This window comes from Aotus nancymaae, unplaced genomic scaffold (assembly GCF_030222135.1).
Source record: "Aotus nancymaae isolate 86718 unplaced genomic scaffold, 86718_ANA_hifiasm-v0.15.2.pri h1tg000040l, whole genome shotgun sequence".
Lineage (NCBI taxonomy): Eukaryota > Metazoa > Chordata > Mammalia > Primates > Aotidae > Aotus > Aotus nancymaae.
In genome coordinates, this window is record NW_026988454.1 from 87,539,574 (window position 1) to 87,565,363 (window position 25,790).

The 25,790-nt window shown below is 34.6% G+C and overlaps 1 protein-coding gene and 1 non-coding gene across 3 annotated transcripts in view; both read left to right on the plus strand.

Moving 5' to 3' along the window:
* PHIP (pleckstrin homology domain interacting protein) overlaps window positions 1-25,790 on the plus strand; it is a 151,128-nt gene that overhangs the window by 118,286 nt on the left and 7,052 nt on the right. For both annotated transcript variants that reach the window (XM_021670307.2, XM_021670306.2), the window contains exons 30-39: window positions 1,809-1,964; window positions 3,178-3,298; window positions 6,625-6,750; window positions 10,588-10,657; window positions 10,984-11,034; window positions 11,270-11,419; window positions 17,918-18,070; window positions 18,824-18,987; window positions 19,440-19,699; window positions 20,191-20,388. In XM_021670307.2, coding sequence (XP_021525982.1) covers window positions 1,809-1,964; window positions 3,178-3,298; window positions 6,625-6,750; window positions 10,588-10,657; window positions 10,984-11,034; window positions 11,270-11,419; window positions 17,918-18,070; window positions 18,824-18,987; window positions 19,440-19,699; window positions 20,191-20,388 — 1,449 coding nt within the window. The remainder of the gene's footprint in view (window positions 1-1,808; window positions 1,965-3,177; window positions 3,299-6,624; window positions 6,751-10,587; window positions 10,658-10,983; window positions 11,035-11,269; window positions 11,420-17,917; window positions 18,071-18,823; window positions 18,988-19,439; window positions 19,700-20,190; window positions 20,389-25,790) is intronic.
* Window positions 6,860-6,932, plus strand: TRNAF-GAA (transfer RNA phenylalanine (anticodon GAA)). Its single transcript has one exon. It is a non-coding gene; the product is annotated as a tRNA-Phe (tRNA).

Below are 25,790 nucleotides of genomic sequence, written 5' to 3' on the forward strand. Positions count from 1 at the left end.
AGAGTGCTTGGAGTGTAATGTAATAGTTACGAGTTCAGGCTTTTGAGTGAGACAGCAGTTCATATCCTGACTTGTCATTTTTTATGTCATCTTGGCAAGTTCCATAAAGCCTCACACCCCAGCTTTTTAGGACCTGGCCTTTGAAATTGTTTAAGCTAATGCCTTTCTTATAGGGGCTTTGAGGATTAAGTAGCATCATGTGTGTGAAGTGCTTATTATAGAGCTTGACATACATAACAGCTCAATGAAGATATAGTTAAAATTAATGATGATAGTAATAACTGTCATTGTGCATATGGACTGACACATTCAGGATTTAATAATTAGCCCTAGATAGTGAGTATGACATCTTCCTTGTACTGAGAAAAGATCAGTGGGACCAAAGCCTGGAGATGACAGTTTTTTTCCACTTCATTGCCCATTTTTGTTTGTTTTTTAAAAATGCAACACACATACACAGTTGTATAAGCCAAAAAGGGGTTACAAGGATATATTCAGATTTTAATTATGATTATAAAGTAGGATTATAAAGACTTCATAAATTCCTTTACATTATTCTATATCTTTTGATTTAAAAAAAATAATAAATCTGCCAGCAGATAAAAATAAAGTGTTTAAAAAACAAAAAGGAAAACATCTAATTTCTAACATAATAGAAATAATCTTTTATAAACTGAGTTGCTCAGTAGTTATTGTAATCCAAAGTCAGAGAAAAAATAACTGTTGGAGAAAACCCAGTCTCATAGACCTCAGAAATGAGAAAATGGCCATACTGATAAGCTTAGTTCTTTGCAGTAATTATCACTTTGAAAATTAAATGCCAAAAATATATTTTGTATCTCATGCTAAATTAGAACCATTTAAAATTACAAAATATCTTAATCAATTTGTAACCAGGTTACATGGCTTATCTTTTTGTTGTCTTTCTCTATTTAAAAAAAAAGGTTTGAATTTGAACTCATATTGGACTGTTGTGAATATGAGAGCAGTGAAGCCAATTGATATTATAATGCCTTGGCTGTTTTTTAAATGACTAAGTGATACTGATTTACTATTTTGTTTCCTACCTAAATATATTGAAAGGTGATTATTGTTGTTCTATTTAGATACACAGTCATACGAACCTATAGAGTTTAATTGTAGTTTGTGATGACGATTTTGACTGTACACAAACAGTGGCATATTTTCTAGTATGTATCTGCTGAAACCTAGTCTGAAGAAAAAATTACCTAGCATGTTTGGAGACTTTGGGTTACCACAACCCTCTGGTGATTCCTTCAGCTAAAACTGAAAGATTCAAGTATGCAGAAAGCATACCTTCATAATTTAGAACAACAAGCATAAGCATCATTTGTCAATTTTCATAATTCTTTCTGTTACTACATTCAAAAATTGAAGCTTTGATTGAAGTATTTCTAGATAATGTCACTTTAGTTCAATTTTACCTTGTGTATACTTTATCAAAGTAAACATGGCAATTAAATTATGAAGTGATTGAGAAAACTTTGATTTGCATATTTTATAGAAATGATTTCTGTACTTGTAACTTGATTATAGAACGAATTTTCAGGTATAATTTTGGAGAAGTAATTATTATTTAGAGAATTACTTAGAAATATAGTATTTAAAAATTAATTTAAATTTTAGTAATGCTTGAAACATACTGTCCTTTATTAAAATAAAGAGTATATTTACGGTATCTCTACAAAATATACTTAAATTTTGTGACTATTATTTTTACATTCTAAAGCTAACCTAAATACTAATAAGTTACCATGTATTTGCAATGATCTGCTTTTCTATTTCAGCTGTATTTCCTGAAGAACTAGGTACCAGTGTTCCTTTAACTGATGTTGAATGCAGATCACTTATCTATAAACCTCTTGATGGAGAATGGGGTACCAATCCCAGGGATGAAGAATGTGAAAGAATTGTAGCAGGAATAAACCAGTTGATGACACTAGGTAAGTAAAACAACACATGAGTATAGAAAAAACTGGCAGACAGCAATGTAATGGGAAAAAATGTTAGTCCCTCCAAAAGTTTTTTTTTTTCACTGTATCATAAGTCAGTAGTTACAAACATTTTAAGTGATAATCTCTCTTTGAATGAGGTCTTAACACAGGACTTAACTAAAACAGGTATAAATTAGGTTACGTTAGCTGAATTTTAGAATAAGGGCCTCCTAGAAGTACCAGAGGCATCTCTGAAAAATCTGGGTCCCCCACAACCCAATTTAAAACACTGACAAATGAATTGGAGAAGAAGGGTTGAAAGCTGAATTATAATTATATGGATAGCTGTACTGGTTTCCCCAAACTATATACACACACAAAAGAGGATCTTCTTAAGGGGAGAGAATAGGGCATATGAATTGCTTTGCCTCATTAAAAGAAAAGAAAACAATGACCACAAAACTTGATTATCTGAATTCTGGGCCTGTGAAGTAACTCTAGACTAATGTGGTGGTTTATAGCAACCAACTCTCAGTAAGTAAACAGCTTCAGAGTCTAGAGAGAAATTAACATGAGTGCGAAGAGCTGAAGACACTGGATAGAGACAGAGATTGAGGAATACTCAAATCAGAAGTATTTTATAAAATGCCAACGCTTTATAGGAATAGCCTTATAAATACTACCTTAAATAATTTTAGAAATACCTTAGTATATAAAGTAGTTTTATAGGTGAATGAGCAAAAAATTGGGAGTGATCTTAAGTAGTTACAGTTTTGCTGTACAGTTTTACAGTGTGTCATTGGGTCAGTAGTGTCACTGAATCAAAATTTCTGGTTCTGTTTCCTTTTCTCTACTTGTCTGATATTTCACAGAATAATGTAAAGTTGAGACAAGGGGATAAGTTTTGAGAAAGTCAAAGGTTAGATTTGAATGCAGTATGTTACAGTGTTAATAGAATGGCTTTGTCAAATATAGATTTCAGGAATGACCAACCGTGAACCTGTGAATAAAAAAATAGCCCCAGAATTTGGCAATGTAAATGTAGACATAATAAAAAGTGAGACTATTTTTTTATGTCTGCTAAGTTATATTTTTTATGAAAAGACAGTGGCAGACTAATGATTATAGGTTAGGACTTTGTAAGTCTTATTTCAAGCAGAATTCTTCTTCAGTTATTTTAAGCATACAAAAATAAATCCACAAACTTATCTATTTGTTTTAGATATTGCTTCAGCATTTGTGGCCCCTGTGGATCTGCAAGCCTATCCCATGTATTGCACAGTAGTGGCATATCCAACGGATCTAAGTACAATTAAACAAAGACTGGAAAACAGATTTTACAGGTTAGAAGCATTTGATAGCTACTATTAAAGCTGGTGATCTTTCCACCCATTTACTGATCTTATTTAGCAGTGTTTCTCAACTTTTTGTGTATACAAATGTACATATGAATCACCTGGAGATTATGCTAAAATGTAGAATTTTATTCAGTAGATTTAGAGTAGGACCTGAGATTCTACATTTCTGTTTTTTTTTAAGACAGAGTCTTGCTCTGTCACCCAGGCTGGAGTGCAGGGTACCATCTTGGTTCACTGCAACCTCCGTCTCCCAGGCTGTAGCAATTTTTCTGGCTCAGCCTCCCATGTAGCTGGGACTACAGGTGCACACCACCACGCCTGGCTAATTTTTGTGTTTTCAGTAGAGATGGAGTTTCACCATATTGCCCAGGTTGGTCTCAATCTTCTGACGTTGTGATCGGCATGCCTCGGCCTCCCAAAGTGATGGGATTACAGGCATGAGCCACCGCACTTGGCCGAGATTCTGCATTTCTAACAAGTTCCCAGTAATGCCCATGCTGCTGGTCTTTAGACACTTAAAATACAGTTCTAGATACTGTTTTTCCTAAAGGGCGAAATGATTTGATGCTGTCTTTGTGTTGTGTTTTATAAAGCACGGCAAAGTATTTCATTTTCTCCTAAATAACATTAAAATATGTATTTGTTCATTGATTTTTAATAGAGTATATAATAAAAATTATATATTTCTATTAAGTATTTTGTTCTTATTTTGCCTGTATTCACCTTTCATTACTTAAAACACTGAAATTTGAAAATATTCAATTTTTCATATTTGTAGTTTATCATGAAACAGAATTAAACAGCCCAGGCATAATTTTGATTAATTTGCATTATCTAGGTAATTTTGATAAATGTCTTTAATCTTCTGTTACCTAAAATGTTTTGTCAAAAGAAATGTTTCTAGTTTTTACATAGTGGAATCCTGTTTTTAGTTTTAATTTTTCTTTTATGACTTTTGCTTTGCAGTCCAACAATTTAATTTGTATAACATTACATTAAAAGTTTCTTTTTGTGACCAGTTATTACTGAAGTCCTTTCCATTATTATTCTTTTTAACTTAGAGAAGTTTTACTCATATTTTGTAGTATTATTTTTCTATGTAAAATGTGGCTTTGGTTCTTTTTATTACTTAAATTGTATTTCTGTATCTCATTGTGAGAGGCTATCCTTTGCCTGTACCCACTAGATGCCAGTAGCAGCCTCCCTAGTTTTGAAAACCAAAAATGTATTCAGACATTGTTCCGTGTCTCCTGGGAAGTGTAATTATCCTTGATTGAGAACCACTGGAATAAAGAAAACTAAGATATTAGACTATAGGTTCTGAAGATTTTTCTGATCTTGTTAGGTGTGCTTGCTGTTGCTTCCTTGATATTTGTCCAAAAGCATAGAGATAAAAAGAAAATCCCCTGTGCTATGTGCTTCCCAACCATCCTACCCTCAAAGCAGTCTTCAAGTCTTTTTCGGTATCAGGTTTTGGAATTTTAAATGAATTCTTAACTATATTCCTTTTTCTCCCTTGCCCCCTAAATTGCTAAAGATTGGAAGTTAAACCTAGTGCTTCAGAGACAAAACAAAACATGGGTGGATGAGAAGGAAAGAATTGTTTGTATACATACACTAGTTGTTGGACTGCAACTAGAAAGATAAGCTGCTGCTATCTTCCAATATTGTTGTAAACATCTCACACATTGCTCAACATGATAATTGCTGACATATACTATACATAAGGTTCCTGACTTAAAATGATTTGACTTAGATTTTTCAGCTTTACAGTGATGTGAAAGGAATATGCATTCAATAGAAACCATACTTGATTTTGAATTTTGATATTTTTCTGGACTTGTGATGTATTCTTTCATGATACTGAGCAACAGCAGTGAGCTACAGCTCCCAGTAGCTCACAGTCAGCTTTGTGATAATGAGGTTAAACCCATACTGTACAGCATACTTTGTTGCCATATGATTTTGCCCAACCGTAGGCTGATGTAAGTGTTCTGAGCATGTTTGAGGTAGGCTTGGCGGAGCTATAATGTTTGCTAGGTTAAGTATATCGCATGCATTTTTCGACTTAATGGTATTTTGAATTCACAATGGGTTTATTAGGATGTAACCCCAACGTTAGTTGAGGAACATCTGTATTTTAAGATACATTATATTTTAAATAGGCTTTTGGCATTACTGTAGTTTTTTAGCCAATTTAGGGGGAAAAAAACCTTTCTTAACACAGTACTTACATGAATTAGAAATTGCCTGTTTTCCAATGTGATAATAAACTCAGTTATAAACCTGAGCGTTGTTCTTCCTCAATACAATAATGCTTTCCAGTGCCATTTCACTGTTTAAAGGTTTTGCTTCCTCCTTCGCTCATTGGCATAAGACTTCTTACAGTTTGTTTTTTCCTCTCTGATACTTCTAGTTCAATCCCTTGTTAAACTAATAGTGTCGGTTTGCCCTGCTGGTACTAATCTAATGTTTTATTTTACACACAGTTTTCTATATAATACACTGAAGATACCTGTGATTCTATTATTAGAGTGAGCCTTGTGAATCTATTTGAAATGCACTGAAGTTTTTCTTTATGTTTCTGTGTCCACAATTATATAGTGTTTTTTTATTCCATGTAATTGTATTCCTGTTCACAATCAATAAGATTTTCTGTTTTCTTTATTAAGTCAGGACACAGATAATATTCTCAAAAGTTGTCCTTGGTTTTTTTATTTACTTACAGAAATAAAATTATAAAACTGCAGAATTTATTTTGGCATTGTCAATTAAGTATTCAGAAAATCTTTTTTAGTTAGGTTTCTTGGTAAACTAACATACTATATATTTATGGTTTTGTATCTCATAAGCTGGCTGTCAGTTAACTTTTCATTTTTACGTGTCATTTGATTACCAGTAATACAATTAAATTTAAATTACTTGTGTCCTTTTTTGTTCAGAAGTCAGGCGTCTTTATTACCAAAAAATGACAGTATTCATAATAAAAATATATAAAGCCAAAACTTAAAACTCTCCCGTTTCTCCTCTCCTGCCACTCCCCTTTTAGACATTCTCCCTTCCAAAAAGAGGACATTGTTAATAGTCTGGTGTGTTTCAGACATCTTACATGCAAATACATAATTATGGTTGCCCCTCTTTTTTTTCCCGAACACAAATTTGGTTACGTTTCTTTGAAAATGACTTTATAGACCAATGGTTTTTATGACTGGCTTAGACTGAAATTGAAAAGTTGGAATATCTTGGTTTTAAATCATGTACACATATTTCTAAATATAAGGAAGTTGAGACATATAATTTGTTTTTTTAAGGCGGGTTTCTTCCCTAATGTGGGAAGTTCGATACATAGAACATAATACACGAACATTTAATGAGCCTGGAAGCCCTATTGTGAAATCTGCTAAATTCGTGACTGATCTTCTTCTGCATTTTATAAAGTAAGTTATTTTTTCATACTTAATTATGATAGTTGTGATAATTGATGGCACTATAGTTCCTCTTAAAATAGAAAACATACTATTTGTAAAGAAGTAGCATTTAAGAGTATCCGAAATAGCTCAGTTGGAAGAGCATTAGACTGAAGACCTAAAGGTCCTTGGTGCAATCCCAGGTTTCAGAAGAAAGATTTAGTTCATTAGCTAATATTAAGAATGAAATCAAGCCAGGCACTGTGGCTCACACCTGTAATCCCAGCACTTTGGGAGGCTGAGGCGAGCGGATCATGGGGTTAGGAGTTCGAGACCAGTGTGACCAACATGGTGAAACCCCCATCTCTACTTAAAAATACAAAAATTAGCTGGGTGTGATGGCACGCACCTGTAATCCCAGCTACTTGGGAGGCTGAGGCAGGAGAATTGCTTGAACCCAGGGGGTGGCGGTTGCAGTGAGCCGAGAGTGCAACCATTGCACTCCAGCCTGGGTGACAGAGTGAGACTCTGTCTCAAAACAATAAAAAAATTAAAAACGAAATAAAAAAATTGCATTACCATTGTGTTTTACAGTTAAAACACAGATTCTTTCCTCAACCTAATTGTTAGACAATAGTAATAGTAAAGATTTACTTAACATGTAATATTTTACCTACATTAACTCTTCTAACCCAAATAATCTTAAGGGTGGAAGTGATCAGTTCTGTAATTTTGAATTGAGGAAACTATGGCTTTTTGTGGTTAACATGTATAAGGTTGCACAGTAAATGAGTGTCTGCCATCTGATTTGAGAAGTTTTCATCCTAACAGTATATTGCCCCTGTCAAGTATATTAACAAGTATTTAAGTAGTCCAGCAAGAGCCTGAATTTAACTTTCATGATTCTTCAGAGTCAAGTTTACTTCCTCATTGATCCAATATTAAGTGTGATAACCAGTATTTAGTAAGGCAGAATTACTTTCCCTTCCTTATCTTAAGGATTTTATGTAGTCATAGAATGAATTGAGTCTCCTAGGTTGAAGGCAGAGAAATGAATTATATATTTTGTCCAAAGACTGCTCTGATTCCATGTTATTTATATTGAATTTTTTTTTTTCTGGTTGAGAACTAGTAACAGTGCATTTTAAAAGCTTACTTACATAGCTGTTACCAACTTTCATTTTTAAATAATAAAATATTCAGGATTATTCCGTTTTTTTTTTTTTTTTTTTTTTTTTTTGAGACGGAGTTTCGCTCTTGTTACCCAGGCTGGAGTGCAATGGCACGATCTCGGCCCACCGCAACCTCCGCCTCCTGGGCTCAGGCAATTCTCCTGCCTCAGCCTCCTGAGTAGCTGGGATTACAGGCACGCGCCACCATGCCCAGCTAATTTTTGTATTTTTAGTAGAGATGGGGTTTCACCATGTTGACCAGGATGGTCTTGATCTCTTGACCTCGTGATCCACCTGCCTCGGCCTCCCAAAGTGCTGGGATTACAGGCGTGAGCCACCGCGCCCGGCCCATTGTTTTTTTTTTTTAATAAACATCCCTGCTTCTTTCTCATTAATGAACATGATCTTTGGGTTCCTTTTTGATTAATGGTTTTAAACTGAGGAATACAGGTCATTTAAGTATAAGAAAACACCAAACATAATTAGTAACGTAAATTTTGTACCCTTTCTCTGCCTAAGAAATCTTCTGCTTTCCAAATGGTTTAGGGGCTACTATTGCCAGGCTTTTGTTTTTCTTAGTGAAATTAGTAATTGTTATCCTCTGAAGACTCTTAATGTCTATAATTTTTTATAAGTGTTATAACTATGTGTATGTATGTCTTTTTTTTAAGAAAATCAATAGAACTACATGACATAGTATATTCATATTTCAGTGAAATAATTTAGATGAAAATTGTTAATACATTTGGAATAGTCTATGAAATGTATTTCTTTCAAACAGCTACTTTGAAATGTCTTCAAAATCAGATTCATGTAATACTTAAAGTATTTGGTTTGTACATGCCTAAAAATAAATTGGTGACATTTTTTTTTAGATGTGTATAGTTTGTTTAAAAATATTTTTCATAGCGGATAGTTTTCAAGGTATCAAGTATTTGAAATTTTGAATATTGTACTTTTTAATTGAGTTATTTGACAATTTCAAGCAATTGATACATACAAAGTAATGTAATGGATTCTTCGAGGTAGTATTTTTATCCTCTTAATACAGTTTCATGGGATAGATAAGTCTGTGAGAAACTATAAGGAAAACTGACAAGTAATAAGAGAATTGTATAAAAGTTTAGATGAGAATAGCTATGATGATGGGGATTCAGATGCAGGGGAGGAGAAATATGTTAAGAAGACATTATATACAAGGTAGATATTGTTAGATTAAGGAAACATTAGATGAAAAGAAAGCCATTCCAGGGATAAGGAGTAGCATGAGATAGGAAGGTTTAATTAGGGTAATATAAATTGGGTGAAGTAGACAGTATATGAGTGGAAGTCATAGTAGAGATACAGTGCTATAAATTTGAGTTGGGGCCACATCTTGGGTGGCCTTGAGTGCCTGCCAATCTAAGGTAGACTTTTAAAATATGACTTCTGAGAGCAAGGGTCTGTTGAAAGTATTTTAACATGAGAATAAAATGTTTTATACTGTTCCTTAGAAGTATTAATTTGACTGCAGTATCTAATATTAATTGATAGAGAAGAGACAAAAAGCATAAATAGCAGATTGACTGCAACAGTTGACCAAGTAAGAGGTAATGAGGGCTTAATTTATGGAAGTGAGAATAGGACAGATGCCCAGACACACTTGGGGATAGAGTTCACAGCAGTTGACCACTGATTGGGTTGGGAGGAGGAAATGGAAGAAATAGTGAAAAACCAAGATTCCCATTACTGTAAGAATGGTATGTTTAAAAAAAATAGAAAAAGGAACAAGGATATCTGGGAGTCACTATTAAGTTTAGATGTGGAATTTTAGGTGATGGTAGGATGCTCAGGAGGACAAATTGCAGGAAGTTTGCATTTACACAGATATAAACCACAAATATATAAAGTTATTACAGCAAAAGGTACGGTGTCAAGAGAAGATGCCTAAGAACAAAGTTGTAGGAAATACTTATTATAAAAGAAAGAGTTGGAAGTCAAGAAGTATATTAGCTGTTTGAAGACTGAGGAATGGAAGAAGCATAGCAGATACCTAAGCAAAGACTGAGATATGAGAATTGGGTTTGGTGTAATGATACAGCCAGGCCACACTGAAAGCTCTACATGGAGTGGAGGGGTCAGGGTTAAATGTGTGTGCAAAAGTTAGTGGAGTAAGCCTATGAAGAAAGCAAGCCTTCAGTTTCAACTTTTATTTTAAAATATGGTTTTAGTTGGCCAGGCGCAGTGGCTCACCTGTGGTGGCTGCTGTAATCGCAGCTCTTTGGGAGGTCGAGGGGGGCGGGATCACCTGAGGTCATGAGTTCAAGACCAGCCTGACCAACTTGGAGAAACCTCATCTCTACTAAAAATGCAAAATTTCCTGTGCTTGGTGGTGCATGTCTGTAATCCCAGCTACTCTGGAGGTTGAGGAAGGAGAATCACTTGAACCTGGGTGGTGGAGGTTGCAGTAAGCTGAGATGCGGCATTGCACTCCAGCCTGAGCAATGAGAGCGAAACTCCATCTCAAAAATAAAAAATAAAAAAAAATATATATATATAACCACAAATATGGCCATATATATATTTTTTTATATGTAGATATAGTTATATATATATAAAACCATATATATATATGGTTTTAGGAACATATATATGGTTTTAGGAAAAAATTTATCATGGCTCTAATTTTACATGTTAACATTTCCTTGTTATGTAGGGATCAGACTTGTTATAACATAATTCCACTTTATAATTCAATGAAGAAGAAAGTTTTGTCTGATTCTGAGGTATGTAATGTTTCATTATGATTACTATATTGATATTCACTATATAAAAAGAATTTACATATGGTAGTTTTCGGGTAAAAGCTATTGTGAAAATTACTTTTTGTCTAGTGTGGTTAACTTTAAAAAAAACTGGCATTAGAATATTCTTGTTATAGTTACAAATAATTTTTTTAATGGGGGGAGACTTTTTAATGAGTCAGTACAGTGCCCCAGCATATACATTACAGGTGTTCCAGTATGTAAAGGAAATAATTGCTAATTAATCAACTATAAAGTATAATGACATCTAAAACGTTTTATGAATCTGATAAATTCTTGCCTCAAAGGAAGAAGAGAAAGACGCTGATATGCCAGGAACTTCTACTCGAAAAAGAAAGGTATTAGCAGAAGTACTTTATATGAATTAAAATGTGTTAAGAGCTGTTTGCTTTTTTTTATTCTTAGCATTTTAAAAGACATTAAGTATTTCAAACTCGTTTCAATTACAAAATGCATGTTTTTCAGAACTTGGTTAATATTTTCTTTTATTTGAATTATTATATATTACCCAATTATCTAAGGCTGCATTAAAAATACAAATTTTATTAATTTATTTGAACACTTTTATCGCAGGACCATCAGCCTAGAAGAAGATTACGTAATAGAGCCCAGTCTTACGATATTCAAGCGTGGAAGAAACAGTGTGAAGAATTGTTAAATCTCATATTTCAATGTGAAGATTCAGAGCCTTTCCGTCAGCCAGTAGATCTCCTTGAATATCCAGTAAGAATTTTTGAAATATTTTCTTTACCTGTCAGTTTGCTATGTATCTTTTACATGACAATTAGCTATTTTAGTTATTTTTTATGACTATAGTTTATTTCTTTATTTTACATGTTATCATCCATTTGTTTATGTAGAGAATTCAAATTTTGAATAGTGGGGTAAAATGGAAGGAGCCCTGAACTAAGAGATTGTACAAATTGGGTTATTCTATTCCTACCAGTTGTGCAGCTTTGAGCAAGTCCCTTAGTTTTCTTGTTGGAATTTTTTTTTTTGTTTACTTTTTTTATTGTCTTCCTTACATGGATTCCATGAATTTATTATGGCAGTTATCAAGGGAAAAAAATAATAATACCTACCTCTTTATAGGATTATGGAGATGTAAAGAGGATACATAAAAATAGTTTTTAAATGTGAAGCACTGTGTACGAATGTAAGGTGACATTATTGTATATATTTAGGTTAGGCCAATGTATAATCTTTATGGAATACATGGTAAAAAGAGCTAAGTAAACATGATCTAAGTATTTATTTGGGCATGCAATCAAAGGATCTGATTTTAGTGTAGAGTGATTTCTCATCCCTTTAAAGAGTAATTAAATGTTACACATTTCAGATAGCATTCATAGTTTGAAATGAATATAAAAGATGTTTTATAAGACATAATGACCTACATGTGGTATCATCAGATATCATTATCTGTTTTTTTATAAGTGTTATAAATTTCATCAACAGATAAATATCAGAAAATTACTTTTTTCTTGTCATTTAAAATACCAGAAACATAGAATGTGAAATGTGGAAGAGAAGTTTTTAATTCCAGTAATGTGATAAATTGAGCTAATATGAACCTCACCTTTCAAAAAAAACCTAGGATTGAGCTGATGCTATAATGTTCTGGCTTTCAGTTCTCTCTTTGTTTTCACAACTTATGAATTTTGCTTTGGTTCTTGCAAGCTCAACTATGTATGCTTTTAAAAAATAAGTTGCAGTTTATTCATTGTTTTAGGTCTTTGTATTCTGGGCTTTACACTGAAAAGAAGGGATAGAAATAAGACAATGTTTATCTTCTAGAGGCACAAGTATTAATACTATATAGAGATAATTAAGGCCTTGGGCAGTGGCGAAAAAGGAATTTGGAGCTGAAACCCAACCCTAAACCAGAAGTATTGAACAACTGCACCCTGAATGAAAAGAGGAATTGAATAATTCCTTTCATAACAAAGAATGTTTCTCCCAGTGACTCTAGTGTCAGAGAAGAGAAATTTTCCTAAACTTACTCTATACATGGACTTAGAATCCAAATTTGCACTACCCTTATGTAGAAATCCATTATGGAAAAAAATGTTAACACTTAACTGAATGAACTAATGGTTTAAAAAAAAAAACATACACCTATATAAGGGAGTGATCCACCATGTATAAGACAACAGAAGTGGAAATATTAGTACCCTCTCCCCAAAAATTTGAGTAATAGATTATTCTCAAATACTATGCTTCATTAAAAAAAAGAGAGATCACATTCATTGTAAGATGACTGTTTTATGTACCACCAAGGAAAAAGAAATGTTGTGAGTTAAACTTTGATACATAATTTTGGTTAAAGGAAGAAATGGAAGAATAAGAAACAGGGGAAAAAATACGTTATTTCAGAGGAAAAGAGAGAATACATATTAAAATCAGCTAAATAGAATTCTGGAAATGAAATGTAAAATTACTGAAATTAAACTTACTAGACAGTTTTAAAAACATTAAAGATGTAAGTATAAAGATCTAAGCAAATTCTACAGAATGGCACACAGAATGATAAAGAGATGAAGAGTATGAAGGAGAGTCTTGGTCTGTTGCCTGGCTGGAGTGCAGTGGCTCAGTCTTGGCTCACTGCCATCTCCACCTCCCGGGTTCAATCGATTCTCCTGCCTCAGCCTCCTGAGTAGCTGGTATTACAAGCACGTGCCATCACACCCAGCTAATTTTTGTATTTTTGGTAGAGATGGGGTTTCACCAGATTGGCCAGGATGGTCTCCATCTCTTGACCTCATGGGCCACCCACCTCAGCCTCCCAAAGTGCTGGGATTACAGGCATGAGCCACCACACCCGTTGGCCAAGAATTTTCTAGGATTGGTAAACATTAGACAAACTATGATTCCTGATCAGTATATCCAAGAATAAAATCTTTACCTAGAATAAGAGTGAATAAAAAAAGCAACAGTTGGAAGTCAAAAAGAAAATATTAAAACAGTCATACAGAAAAAAATGGAGGAGACCTGAGACTGCTCCAAGCCACTCACTTACTGATGTTAGTGAGACTCAGCTCTCCAAGATGTATAGACAAAGCTGTTAGCTGTTTATTTGTAGCAATTTATAGACAAAGCCACAATAGGAACCTGTATTCCTTATATCCAGTGCACCACAGTTATAGGTGATGTTTTTAGACAATAGGCAAATGGATTTTTATATAAAGTCATTCACTTTTCATACTGAAAATATGTGAAATTATATAAGATTATGGTTATCTTTTACGTATTAAAAGTAGTGAGAACAGTATTCAGCAAATATTTAGAACCTTTCCCACCAGCTAAATGTGTTAGCAGACAAAAAGTAGTAGAAATAAGAAAAATGTGATCTCTTGCCTATGCGATACTCCATGATGAAGGTGTGTTGTTTTGTTAATTACTGTCACAGAAGAGAAAAAGAAAACTTTGGATAGTCTACGTTTTATAATTCAGAATTAACTATATCATCCTTACCTGAGTGGAAATATTTAAGGCAGATCATGCACTTCATATTTCACCTTTTATATAAAAATATTAGTTCACATTTTGAGTTTAATCAAATATTCAAAACAAGATGTTAATAATTAAATGTTTTGATGGAAATAAATGGGCTAAATATTCTACAGCGTTCATTTATTCAACAGAATTGTATTGAGCAGCTATCATGTACTATACTTCATGGTGGAAGCCCAAGATATGAGCGAAGAAAAATTAAGTATTCCACATAAATAAATTTTACATTTAACCGAAATATTACAGAACGTTTTAAAAAATCATTTTTATATTTTGCCCATATCTACAGTTTGTAAAGCCAATAATGTAAAATCTCCAAGAACTTAACAAAAGAGCCCAACTCTAAATAATTTATGGATCAAACAAATCTCATGGGAATTAAAAAAATGCATTGACCTCCATTAAAATAAATTCACTATATCAAAATTTGTAGGATGCCATTAAAACAATGCAGGAAAATTTCTAGTAGTAAAGTATAGTAAAGAGTACAGCATAAAAGGAGTAGTTTCAAATCAGTAATTGAAGCTCTCTCCTCAAGAACCTAAAGAATATTAAAATCAACCAAAAGCAAGCCAACAAAAGGAAATAATAAAGAGCTGAAATCAGTGAAACTCAAAAAAGAAAAACAATAAAGAAAATCTATGATTGCTTCTTGGCCTTTTGGCTAAGATCAGGTGAAAATCTATGAAATTGGAAGCTGATTCTTTGAAAAGATCAATAAAAATCAAGCCTCTCTTAAGATTTAGAAAGCTAAAAAGAGAAGACAGATTGCTAATATCAGGGATGATATACAGTATATCACTGTAGACCCTGCAAATACCAGAAGGATAATAAAGTAAAAATAAAAAATACTCCAAAAAATTCTACACACATAAATTTGATAACTTATATGAAATAGACCAATACTCAAAGTATAAACTACCACAGCTCACCCAGTATGAAACAGATAACTGAGTTACTATTAAGGAAATTTAATTTGTGATTATAAGGTTTCAAAAAGAAATGTCAGTTCCAGATGGCTTCACTGGAGAATTCAACCAAACATTTAAATAAGAATTAACACAAGTTCTACATAATCTCTTCCAGAAGATAGAAAAACTCAAATTCCTAACTCTTTCAATGAAGGCCAGTATTCCCCTGATCTCAAAACCAGACAAAAACAGTAGAAAAGAAAAAAAAACTTTAACCAAATAACAGCAAATAGAATTCAGGAATATATTAAAAAATGATTATATGCCATGACCAAGTGGTATTTATTCCAGAGATACAAAGATTGTTCACTATTCAAAAATTAGTCAGTGTAATCCATCATATTAATAGGTTAATGAAGAAAAATCCCACGATCATGTCAAGTAATACAGAAAGAGCATTTGACAAAATTTCACACCCATTTGTTTTGTGAATATGCATTTCGGTTATGGTAAAGTCAGTGTGGTCACAGGAGGAAATTAAAAATAAACCTTGGAAAGAAGACGTTTATTATACTCAAAAGAGTCCCAGGCCGGGCATGGTGGCTCACACCTATAATCTGAGCACTTTGGGAGGCCAAGGCAGGTGGATCACTTGAGCTCATGAGTTTGAGACTAGCCTGGGCAACATGGCAAAACCTCGTCTTTACAAAAAATTAGCCAGGTGCGGTGACATGCACCTGAAGTCCCAGCTATTCATGAGACTGAGGTGGGAGGATTGCTTGAGCCTGGGAGGTGGACATTGCAGTGAGCCAAGATCACACCACTGCACTCTGGCCTGGCAATAGAGTGAGACCCTATCTCATAAGAAAAAAAAAGTTAAAAAGTGTCCCAGAAAAGTAAGAGGTCACCACTTGCCACACAGGGCCACTGGGGAAGTGCTAGGTTTTGGTTGGGTAGGAGAGACCAAAACTACAGAAAAGCTTAGAAATCCTTTATTGGGGTTTCTGCAGGAAATGCAAGGTAGGTCACAGTAAACAGCTTATTATTGGCTAGTTTGAATAATTCCAGTGGTCTCTAGTTGTCTGGTCCTGGCCCTGGGATGATTTAAAACAGGGAAATACTGGCTTAGTGTGTGAGAGTGAGAAAAGCAGCTGATTGGGGCTTTATACTTGGGATTCATTGGTATGTATATGAAAGGCATGTTCTCAGTGTAGCCCCTCACTAAGAATTGGATGCCCCAGGTCTGTAAGGCCCCCAGGTACCAGATCATCATTGGCCCTGTGAATAGGTGGCAAATAGACAAATACAGAATCTGAAGAAACAAGATGTTATTCATTATAAAAACCCTACGAAAACTAGGAATAAAGGAAAACATCCACAACTTGATAAAGAACCATTTATTAAAAAGCCTACAGCTAACATCATGTTTATTAGTGACAAACTGAATGCTCTTCCCCTAGGAATTAGGGATGACTGAAAAATGTTCAACCTCTTCACTGCTATTCAACGTAGTACTGGAAATTTTAGCCAATGCAATAAGGCAAGAAAAGTAAATAAAAAGCATACCTATTAGGAAGAAATAAAAATTTGTAAAGGCAATAATCCTGCCTTATATGGCACCTTCTTCATGGTCAGACATATTTAATCATAATTTAACTTGATGGTGCAAAGTCAAGTTGTTACACTTCAAAAAAATGCAATTGCATACTGAGGGAGTATTGAAAAGGTGCAGGCCAGGTGTGGTGGCTCATGCCTGTAATCCCAGCCAGCACTTTGGGAGGCCAAGGCAGGCAGGTCATTTAAGCCCAGGAATTTGAGACCAATCTGAGCAACATAGTAAGACCCCATCTCTATAAAAAACAGCTGGGCATGGTAGCACCTGCCTGTAGTCCCTGTTACTTGGGAGGCTAAGGTGGGACGATTGCAAGTCTTGTGACGTCAAGGATGCAGTGAGCTGTGATGGCACCAACTGCACTCTAACCTGGACAACAGCAAGACTGTGTCTCCCAAAAAAACGTGGGGGGGATGGGGGTGGTGTACGATACTCTTTGTCCCTTGTAAAAAAAAAAAAAAAAAATGCCATATTCTGATAATTTTAGAATTATATACCATATTATGATAATTTTCTGTTGCTCTTCCTCTTTCATTGTGTGTTTTTATTAGTTCCATTGTGTGTTTTTACTGGAACCTTATTTTATGCTCAGTTGACTAGGTAGACACCTCAGGTGATTCTACTTTTCCTCGAAATGACATGCATAGACTTCGTGACAACTATTTACATTCACAATTCTTGATTACTGCAAAGCAAAGCTCCCAATTGTAATACTGAAGTTGACATTACTAGAACTTACGTGTCCACATAAATGGGATGTTGGTAGACTTCCATTGTTTTTATTTCCAAGTTACAGTTGTGTTTCAATGAGTCAGACCTTTAGAATTTATAAATAATATAAAGTTTTGAGTTTTTCCTTCAGACTTTTGGTTGTAGAGCTGGGGTTTTTCCTTACTCTTACTTTCCCTTTTCCTATACAACCATCCCCCCGGTCTCCAGTGAAAAATTAATAACTTCTATATTCTTGAATAAGAAAATTCTTACTGATTTCAATATAAGGGAGAGAATATGAAATAAAAAAGAATTACTAGAAAAAAGAGACTCTTGATAAGGGGAACAGGAGTGATTATTAACAGTTCTAGAACTTGTAGTCATCATAAAAATCCAGTGTGAATCCCTGTGCTGAGAAGTGATGCTTTGTGGTAGTAATAATCATGATAACACCACCTATTTTCCCTCTCCTAGGACTACAGAGACATCATTGACACGCCCATGGATTTTGCTACTGTTAGAGAAACTTTAGAGGCTGGGAATTATGAGTCACCAATGGAGTTATGTAAAGATGTCAGACTTATTTTTAGTAATTCCAAAGCATATACACCAAGCAAAAGATCAAGGGTATATAATTAAATTATTTTCTTTTATGACTAGATTAAGTTAGAGGAGTATGTTAGGTGACTAAATGTTGCTTTTACTTAAAATTTAGATCAAAGTTAACTTTCTGTTATGTTCTTAATGGTGTCCTACTAGAAAAAGAATTTATAACTTTCTACTCAGCTCCTTGTATGAAATAAGATTGATGTTATCTTTGATGTCTGGGAATGGTTACTTATCTGGAAGTAGTGTAATTGAATAGATAGATGCAAATTGTCCTGGTATGCACCAGAGCCATCTGGGCTTAACTTTTCTAGCTATTATCTGCCTTTATGGAGCATTTTTGTGAATGATTTGTACAAATAAGTAAAAATATAAACATAATTTAACACTCTTTGACCAGACATGACATCACAAAGAAGTGCTATATATAGCAATGAAATGAGAAACAATAGAAGCTAGTGCTAGGTAGAAAACAGGTTCGAACCTTTGGGATAGTTACAGTGTAATAGAGTTGACAATAAGGAGTTCTGTCTGTGTGAGCCATTTCAATTTAGAGTAGGAATCTCAAAACTTGGAAGATCCCTGTTCTAAACACAAAAATACTTAATTGTTAAAATGGTTCGCTTTACTTTCGCATCAAAAGATTAGGAAAAAGGGATGTAAAAAGCAATATTTAAATTCTGAAGAGTTTTTACTAGAAAAATGCTTATAATATTTACTGAACAAAGGTATTTTCCTTTGAGGAATGTTTGAAAACTATTTTTGTCCTCACAGATTTACAGCATGAGTTTGCGCTTGTCTGCTTTCTTTGAAGAACACATTAGTTCAGTTTTATCAGATTATAAATCTGCTCTTCGTTTTCATAAAAGAAATACCATAACCAAAAGGAGGAAGAAAAGAAACAGAAGCAGCTCTGTTTCCAGTAGTGCTGCATCAAGGTATTTAATTTCTTTTAGATACCACTAACTGATCTACAACTTTCATCTAAATGATAGAACTTGGTGGTTTTTAATACTTCCTTTACTATTCCCTATATTGCAGAATGATATATTTGACATGCAAGTTCCTATGATGTGGAGGATTTTTAATCTTTTAACTAAAGCTATACTAGTGTAAGTGCTTAAATTCAAACTGCTAAATCTATACAGTAAAACAGCATTTTTAGGGTAGTGATGGCATCATGCTTTCCGTCATATAACTTTAGCATTTACAGTGATCCTTCACTAAATATTCACTTTCAAAGGCTCACAATCATATGAAATCCACTACAAATCTCATATTTTAACATATTTCATAATAGTACAAATATTGAATCCAACAATATTGTAAAACTGTTTCATTCATTCACATAGAGCTATAAGAGTGACTGACAATACTGTTTTATTTACAGCCCTGAAAGGAAAAGAAGGATCTTAAAACCCCAGCTAAAGTCAGAAATCTCTACCTCTGCATTCTCTACACCTACACGATCAATACCACCAAGACACAATGCTGCTCAGATAAACGGTAAAACAGAATCTAGTTCTGTGGTTCGAACCAGAAGCAACCGAGTGGTTGTAGATCCGATTATCACTGAGCAACCATCTACTTCTTCAGCCACAAAAACTTTTATTACAAAAGCAAATGCATCTGCAATACCAGGGAAAACAAGTAAGTCTCTCTTTCTAAATTGAAATGTGTATGATGATTGTCTTAATTTAAACTTCTACTTTGCCAAATGTAATATGCTGGGTTTTAGTAATTTCTAGAGACACTATTGTTTTTGCCATTGTTTTCCTGTTAAAAATTTTTTTTAATAAGAAAAATTAAATTGAGGTTTAGGTCATTATAGACTAATGCTTAAAAATGGCAACTCTGATCTAAACTACCTGAATTTAAATCATAGTACCCATAGTAGCTAGCAATTTGGCAAGATTTGCCTTTGTAAATTTGAAATGGGACAACTTCTAAAAGGGCTGAAACTCTTAAGAGTTTCTAGTTGGATATGCCTTTTTCCTATTAGAAAGTGTATTTCCTAAGAAAGCTTTAAGCATCCTTCAGGTTTTGTCATCTTGACTGATTCAGATCATTCAGATTAACCTTTTTTCTTATCTTTAGGTTCAATAACTCTTAATATTTAATTTTTTGTATGTGTGTTTCAGTACTAGAGAATTCCGTGAAACATTCCAAAGCTTTAAATACTCTTTCCAGTCCTGGTCAATCCAGTTTTAGTCATGGCTCTAGGAATAATTCTGCAAAAGAAAACATGGAAAAGGAAAAGCCAGTCAAACGTAAAATGAAGTCATCCATACTCCCAAAGGCATCCACTCTTTCAAAGTCATCAGCTGTCATTGAGCAAGGTAAGGTGATATTTTCAAGATACAGTAGATCCTTCTTAAAAATGATGCTTTTGTTGGAATTAGCATTTATATCCACTTTTCAGGTTGCCCACTTAAAAGTCACACATCTGTATTAGTTGATAAATTTACTGCAGTGAGCTATGATTGTGCCATTGCACTCCATCCTTGTCAGTAGAATGATACCCTGTCTCAAAAGAAAAAAAAAAAGAAATATATCAAAATTTAAATTAAATAGGATATAGTTGACCCATCGTGGTATTCTTCACTTTTTTAGAAAAATGTTTAAGTAGGCTGGGCATGGTAGCTCACGCCTGTAATCCCAGCACTTTGGGAGGCCAAAGTGGGCGGATCATGAGATCAGGCATTTGAGACCAGCCTGGCCAACATAGTAAAACCCTGTCTCTATTTAAAAAAAAAAAAACAAAAATCTAGCTGGGCATGGTTGTGGGTGCCTGTAATCCCAGCTCAAGGCTGAGGCAGGAGAATCCCTTGAACCTGGGAGGCAGAGGTTGCAGTGAGCCAAGATCACACCACTGCACTCCAGCCCAGGCAACAGTGTGGGACGCTGTTGCAAAAAAAAAAAAAAAAAGTTGAAATAATTATTGAATCACTAAACTACTTATTTTTCTAGATGGACTTTTACTAAATAATGCGTTAGGGTTGTCTACAACTGTAGAATACAACTTTTGACTCCTTACTTTATACTTCAGGTTCTTTCAACTTAAGGTTTTTTGTTGTAAAGTCTTTATATTTGAAAGATAGAGAAAGTAAATAATAAAATATAGCATATGACATGTTAAAATAATATGGCTTCTTGGCAGCAGACAGCCAAATAATAAGCATTTTGCATCATGACTTTCAAAGTATGTCTAAGACATTTCTTCTTCATTGTTGTCTCCAGAAACCTCTCTCAAAATTTAATTTCCCTACTGAAATGTCCTCATTTTGGTTAATGGCATTGGGATCTACCCATGTAAATTTAAAATCAAGGAGTCATCCTTTGCCTTCTCTTAATCAACTGAATCTGTTCAACTGTTTGATTTTGTTGTTTTAGTCACATCTCTTAAATAAATTCTTGCCTCTCCATTCTCACCTCCATGATCTTATTTCAAGGCTTATATAATTTCTTACCTGGACTAGTTTCCTAAGTGGTCTTCCTGCCTCAGTTTTCAACTCTTTCTTACCCAGTTCCTCTCCCACATTGCAGCCAAAGTGATCTTTGTGATTATTTCTCTCTAGCACATGTGCATGTGTGCACATAGACACAGAGAAAATCCTTCACTTGCCTTCAAATGATATATGGAAACAGATTTTAAGTTTTTTGCCTGTTACACAGTACTCTGTTACTTGGCTCTTGTCCAACACTGCAGGTTCTTTTTCTTTCTTTCTCTCTTTTGTATCCCGCCATACTAAACACTTAGAAGTTCCAGAGTCTTTGTTCTTTTCTTCTTTTGGTGGGATGTCTTTTTTTCCCCCTGGTTTAATGGTTTATTGCCTTTCGTGTCTCGCTTAAAATATCATCTTATTTAGGAAGTCTTCTCCTGGCTTCTTTAGATAAAATCAAGCACTTCCATCTTTTTTTTTTTTTTTTTTTTTTTTTTTAAGGCAGGATCTCACTTTGTCACCCAGGCTGGAGTGCAGTGGCCTGATCTCCATTCACTGCAACCTCTGCCTCACAGGTTCAAGCGATTCTCCTGCCTCAGCCTCCCAAGTAGCTGGAATTATAGGTGTGCGCCACCACAGCTGGCTCATTTTGTATTTGTAGTAGAGAAAGGATTTTGCCATGTTGACCAGGCTAGTCTCAAACTTCTGGCCTCTAGTGATCTATCTGCCTCGGCCTCCCAAAGTATTGGGATTTCAATTGTGAGTCACCACGCCCAGCCAAGCACTTCCATCTTTATGTCCCAGAAAACCCTGTTCATTACCTTTGGTGGTACTTACAATGTTGATCAAATTATTCTTTTTCACATGTCTGTATCTCCAGAAGATTCTGAGCTTTCATGTTGACTCATTTTTAATGACGATTATATAGAAGATAGTAAGTTTTTGAAAAAATAAGAAAAGTACTTTGCATATGAATGTTTCACATTTGTAATGTCTGCTCTTTCTGAACTGAATTTAGAGTTTGAATAGTATATTGGCCTTGCTTCTATTCATTCATGAATCCTAGATAAATCAATTATATATGGTGAATTGGTTCTAGCATTGTGATAGGGGAGGTCTGGTCTCATAGCCAATTTGATTTATAATTTTTGGGTATTACAAATACTCAAGTACTGCTACTGTGTAGAAATACCATTATTATTATCTATTAGGTAACATTAACAGTGATTTATTATTATGTGTCAATTTAGAAAAATAAAATAAATTTTAAGAAACATTTGTACAGCAAAAAAAAAAAAAAAAAAAACACCTAAATTAACTATTTAGAATCAAGCAGTGTTGTCTAGTGGAGTATAATACAAGCCAAATAGGTAATTTAAAATGTTGTAGCCACCATGTTTAGTAAAAACAAGCAGTTCATGACTAAAACACCAAAAGCATTGGCAACAAAAGCCAAAATAGACAAATGGGAGTTAACTAAACTCCAGAGCTTCTGTCAGCAAAAGAAACCATCATTAGAGTGAACCGGCAACCAACAGAATGGGAAAAAATTTTTGCAATCTACCCATCTGACAAAGGGCTAATATCCAGAATCTACAAAGAACTAAAACGGATTTACAAGAAAAAAACAAACAGACCCATCCAAAAGTGGGCAAAGGATATGAACAGATACTTTTCAAAAGAAGACATATATGAGGCAACAAACATAGGAAAAATTCTCATCATCACTGATTATTAGAGAAATGCAAATCAAAACCACATTGAGATACCACCTCATGCCAGTTTGAATGGTGATCATTAAAAAATCTGGAGACAACAGATGCAGGAGAGGATGTGGAGAAATAGGAACACTTTTACACTGTTGGTGGGAGTGTAAATTAGTTCAACCATTGTGGAAAACAGTGTGGTGCTTCCTCAAGGACCTAGAACTAGAAATATCATTTGACCCAGCAATCCCATTACTGGGTATATACCCAAAGGATTATAAATCGTTCTATTATAAAGACACATGCACACGTATGTTCATAGTGGCACTGTTTACAATAGCAAAGACCTGGAACCAACCCAAATGCCCATCGACATTAGACTGGACAAGGACAATGTGGCACATATACACCATGGACTACTATGCAGCCATAAAAAACAATGAGATTGTGTCCTTTGTAGGGACATGGATGAATCTGGAAACCATCATTCTCAGCAAACTGACACAAATACAGAAAATAAAACACTGCATGTTCTCACTCATAGGCGGGTGTTGAACTGTGAGAACACATGGATACAGGGAGGGGTGCATCACACACTGGGGTCTGTTGTGGGGGGCGGTGGGGAGGTTGGGAGGGTTAACATGGGGAGAAATGCCAGATGTGGGTGACGGGGGGATGTAGGCAGCAAACCACATTGCTACATGTGTACCTATGCAAGAATCCTGCATGATCTGCACATGTAACCCAGAACCTGAAGTCCAATAAAAAAATAAAATCTGAGAAACAAAAAAAAATAAAAACAAACATGTAAAATTAGTTGTAATAATATATTATATCAAAAATGTTATTTCAGTGTTTAGTCAATATTTTAAAATATATACTGCCTTCATACTTATATTGAAATTTGATTAAAAATTCAGCTCCTAAGCTATGTAACTTTTCATGTGCCCAGGACAACACAACACAGTTGCAGATCAGTGATTTATAAACTTAAAAAAATAAAAACTTCTGAATTCCTTTTTTTTTTTTAAATAAAGATGGGGTTTCACCATGTTGGTCAGGCTGGTCTTGAACTCCTGACCTCAGGTGATCAGCCCGCCTTGGCCTCCAAAGTGCTTGGATTACAGGCGTGAGCCACCACACCCGGCCTGAATTCCTTAAGAAAGCTGCATTCATGCATTCTTCCTTAACCTTTTTACATTATAAATTGCTTTATAAAGTTGATGAGACCTATAGTCCCTGCCCAAGAAAAATGTACATAAACATATCCAAACACAATGTTGGACCATTTCAAGGGATTTATGTAGTAGGTACAGGTACTGAATATTTAGAACCCTTGTAGTTATAATGCAAAACAAAAGAGATATGCAGAATCCTCAAGCAGTTTAAGTGTCAGTTGCTCCATGGGAAATGCTTATTCCTTTATGTCCACACCTACATTTTTTCCCAACCACTAATCTAAAGAGAGTCATTTCACTATGGGAGGTCAGGAAATGAAAGCTTTGCATTTTCTCTCTGCTACTTGGCTCTGACCTTTGGTGGGTCTCTCAACCATGATTTTTTTTTTTTTTTTGAAGGAATCTTGCTCTTGTCGCCCAGGCTGGAGTGCAGTGGCGTGATCTAGGCTCTCTGCAGCCTCTGCCTCCCCGATTCAAGCGATTCTCATGCCTCAGCCTCCTGAGTAGCTGGGATTACAGGCATCCGCCACCATGCCCAGCTAATTTTTGTACTTCTAGTAGAGATGGAATTTCGCCGTGTTGGTCAGGCTGGTCTCGAACTCCTGACCTCAGGTGATGCTGTCCGCTTCAACCTCCTGAAGTGCTGGGATTACAGGCATGAACCACCAGGCTATGCCAGCCATGATTTTCTTATTTACAAAGTACAATTCAAACCTGTGACCAAAAAAACTGTTATGAAGAAGTATTCTCTTCAAAAGCAGTTTTCCATCTATGAATTTCCTAAAAAATAGTGCATTGCAAATCACCTACCATTTCAAATAAAAACATGTCAGAAATTTGGAGGGAAAAAGAGAGTTACTGTTCCTATGGCATATTTTTCCTTTATCTAAGTCATGACATTTTTTTCTACAGCAGAAACGTAATTCATGATCTCCAGATCCTACAGGTTTAGAATTTGATTGTCAGCATTTTCTCTCTTTTCTTCTTGTTTTTTGAAGCATAATGGCCTTGTATCATGGAGTTTGTTACAGTGGTATCTTAATCATGATAATGGTGGCACACATGGTAATTTTGATTGATACACATAATCAGTATTTCCTAGGATTATAGTCATCATTTATTACATAAGGAGATAAGACTGTTAAAAGCCTGTGAAGAAAATCTGCAATTTAGTTGTTTTTGAATTCTCTTGAAAGTTTGTAAACAAGAGTAACTTATTTCTAAGTTAGGAATAAGAAACCTTTGGTCATCCCAGCTTTATAATCAATCACGATGTTAACTTACATAAGTTATTTATTTTCTATGAGCTTCACCTCCCTCATGAGATCATTAAGAATCTCTTTTTTAAATTAGAAAATAAATAATATCATTGAGCTGTTTCTAGGTTCTTTTTTTCTCATTTTAATAAAATAAT